This window comes from Cenococcum geophilum, assembly GCF_001692895.1.
Source record: "Cenococcum geophilum 1.58 unplaced genomic scaffold K441scaffold_51, whole genome shotgun sequence".
NCBI lineage: Eukaryota > Fungi > Ascomycota > Dothideomycetes > Gloniales > Gloniaceae > Cenococcum > Cenococcum geophilum.
In genome coordinates, this window is record NW_027137609.1 from 1,084,280 (window position 1) to 1,087,630 (window position 3,351).

Here is a 3,351-nt window from a genome sequence, read left to right on the forward strand (position 1 = left end):
AGCTTCGTGCAGAGCTTTCTAGCAGAGCTTTCTGGCAGAGCTTTCGGGCAGAGCCTTTGGTAGAGCTCTGTGTAGAGCTTATATAGAGCTCCGTGCAGAGCTTCGGTAGAGCTCTATGCGGAGTCTTAGCAGAGCTCCGTGCAGAGCTTTGAGGGAGCTTCGTAGGGAGCCTCTGGCAGCTTCGTGCAGAGCTTTCTAGCAGAGCTTTCTGGCAGAGCTTTCTGGCAGAGCCTTTGGTAGAGCTCCGTGTAGAGCCCATATAGAGCTCCATGTAGAGCCTATATAGAGCTTTGTGCAAAGCCCCGTGCAGAGCTCTAGTAAAGCTTTGGTAGCTAGGGAAATTAATTATGGAGCCTAGCTTTAAGCTAGAATTATTATAGATTAGTAGACTCTTAGTTAAATACGGCACGGGCTAAAACTGAGTCAGAGGCTCTACCAAAGGCTCTGCCAGAAAGCTCTGCNAGAAAGCTCTGCACGAAGCTCCNAGAGGCTCCCTACGAAGCTCCCTTAAAGCTCTGCACGGAGCTCTGCCAAGACTCCGCATAGAGCTCTACCGAAGCTCCGCATAGAGCTCTACCGAAGCTCCGCATAGAGCTCTACCGAAGCTCTGCATAGAGCTCTACCGAAGCTCTGCACGGAGCTCTACCAAAGGCTCTACTAGAGGCTCTGTACGAAACTCTGCCAGATGCTCTCTACGAAGCTCCCTCAAAGCTCTGCACGAAGCTCTGTACGGAGCTCTACCAAAGGCTCTGCGAAGCTTGGCACGAAGCTCTACCAAGACTCCGTACAGAGCTCTACCGAAGCTCTACACGGAGCTCTACCGAAGCTCTGCACGGAGCTCTACCGAAGCTCTGTACGGAGCTCTACCGAAGCTCTACACGGAGCTCTACCGAAGCTCTGCACGGAGCTCTACCGAAGCTCTACACGGAGCTCTACCAAAGGCTCTACCAGAAGCTCTGTACGAAGCTCTGCCAGATGCTCTCTACGAAGCTCCCTCAAAGCTCTGCATGAAGCTCTGCACCGGGCAGTCTCAGGGCAGGACCATCCCACAGAACCAGATTACTTAGCAATTAGTAAGCTCGCACGGACCACTATCGTCAGCGCGTAAACAACTTTTGAATAACAAAGCACTATCTACATGTGTAATACTCCAATATTCAACCATCTATTTCAATAGGGTCCTTTCCCTTTTTATCACTACGCGTGCGCTTAGCCTTAGGGGACCTAATAGTAAGTGCGCTAGCTTTATAAGCCTCATGCGCGTCTACAGAAGCCCCCTATTGCAGTCGCTTCAATTCCAATAGAATGCTAACCTCTTTTGGCTTAGGATCACTAGGACCCTTATTAGTATCACCTAAGATTAATATAAAATTACCACGAGCTAATTAAGTATAGGTCCTTTAAGCTCTAATACGCGCCGCTCTACCAGATTAATAGAGTAGGAGAGGTAGCGGCTCTTGATAATTGTTAGGTACCGAATGGGTTGCGATAGGCTCCTTCTCACTAATATTTTGGTAAGGATTGTCTAATATAGTACCTTAGAGTACTTCCGCATTATTAAGCTATAAGTTGTTATCCTCCCCTATTTCTAAAATGACTACCTCGTCCTCTAACCCCCCTAAAACTTCGTTATATAGCACTAACGGCTTGTTAAACAGTTGCTGCTTATCCTCCTTATCCTCCTTAATATCCTTATCTACTTCGTCAGCTGGTTCTTCGTTTTAGATCAGAAAGTAGCTAAGATCTATACTACCGCTCGGTTAAGTAGGTATATACTTCCGGGCCTCCTCCTGTCTTTCCTTTTGGAACTCTTATATAGCGATATTAGCAGCGCATTTAGCAATCTTAGCGCTTGTTTTGCCGCGCTGGTTGGCCTTGCTATGCTTTTTTTTAGGTAGTGGCTACTAGTAAGCCTTTGGAGGAACCTCAAATGGAGCGCCCTTGGGTAGTAATTGAAGCTCTGCCTATCTACTTAAAATAGCTATTTAAGCTACCTTAAAGTCTTTAAATTTATTAGCAAACTCGCCCATTTCTTTAGTAGGAAGGTCCTTAATAATATTAAGGAGGCGGAGAACTAATAGCCGGATCCTAGTAAGAGCTTCTAGGTGCTCTAATAGAGGGTTACCTTAGAACGCTATATCCTTAATATATCGCGGTTGCCAATCTAGAGCAGTAATTAGCTTTATCGCGATATACTAGTAAGGATAGATTAAAGCCGGCGATATAGGAAGCCTCTGTATTAAGCACTAAATAAGTATATAGCGGTAGGGGAGGCCATATCGGTAGGGGTCCTTATAGTTGTAGTCGCCCTAATTCCACTCCTAATTAGCCCACTCCTACTTTTCCTTATTTGTCGAAGCTTTTGCGCTACGCATAGAGTTAAAGATTCGCTTAAGCGCGTAGTATGTTACTATACCGTTAATCTGGGTAAAGTAGTGCTGAAAGAGATTTAGGGTAATAATTTGGGGAAGGGACGTTTCGGATATATATTCGGATTTAATTAATTCCTTATATAATATTGAAATCCACCTCTTTAGCTTAATTATAGTATCCTTAAGGCTTAATTAATAATTAGTAAAGTATTTTAATCCTCTATTAATACCCTCGCCTTATTAGCTTACTACTATACCTAAATTTAAAAGGTATCTGGTAAGGGAGTAAGCGGTTAAGGAAAAGTTAACGTTAAAATAAGGTTTTTAAGCTAGGAGTAGGATGCTTAAAGGCATCCTACTCCCTAGCTTAAAGTAAAACTTACCTAATATAGCAGGTAATTATCTAGCTCTCCTTTTTAACGTATATAGTCTAAAACTACACCTTATTGTATAGGTATAGCTTATCTAGGACTGCCTTTTAATTAGCTTTAAGCTCTACTACCGTTTTGGATTTTAGGTAGGGCTAAAATAGTTCCTTTACTACCTTCCTCTCTTCTACTAAGTAGCTATATAGCCTCTTAGCCTTTGTCTAAATCCCCTTATTAATCCGCTTCTTTATTACCTTCGCGGCGTGCCACTAGCAGTACTAGAGAATAACTATAATTAACTGCCTTACTAATAAGGCGGCTGCAAGGCCCTTACTAAAATTGGCAATAATAACTTTAGGTAGCCGTTTCTAAAGCTTCTACTAAGTAGACTCTAGTAAGAAGGTCTAATCTAGCTAAGACTCGCTCTTAATAAACAACTACATTACCGGAAAAGAGGACCCTATATTAGTAACGCTAGTAATAATAGCTAATAAGAGCTTAGATCGATTGGTATTAAATATAGCATCTATTTAGCAGCTAAAGTCGGTAATAAACCTTTATGCTAAATCTACCTAGATAGGAAGCTAGAATATAAGCTGCTAGAGACTTTA

At 42.9% G+C, this 3,351-nt stretch overlaps 1 protein-coding gene across 1 annotated transcript; it reads left to right on the forward strand.

Moving 5' to 3' along the window:
• The first annotated feature begins 1,284 nt into the window (after positions 1-1,284).
• On the forward strand, positions 1,285-1,965 carry K441DRAFT_265727 (uncharacterized protein). Its single transcript, XM_067640843.1, has 2 exons — positions 1,285-1,514; positions 1,659-1,965. Exons 1-2 carry the CDS (start codon positions 1,479-1,481, stop codon positions 1,896-1,898), a joined length of 276 nt encoding a protein of 91 aa, XP_067499521.1. The 5' UTR covers positions 1,285-1,478; the 3' UTR covers positions 1,899-1,965.
• Positions 1,966-3,351: the final 1,386 nt, after the last annotated feature.

Excerpts from the sequence above, each read along its gene's own strand:
- K441DRAFT_265727 (XM_067640843.1), top strand. The coding sequence starts at position 1,479 with ATGGGTTGCGATAGGCTCCTTCTCACTAATATTTTG. Across the intron at positions 1,515-1,658 it reads TCCTTCTCACTAATATTTTG|TTGCTGCTTATCCTCCTTAT; the intron begins GTAAGGATTGTC and ends CTTGTTAAACAG.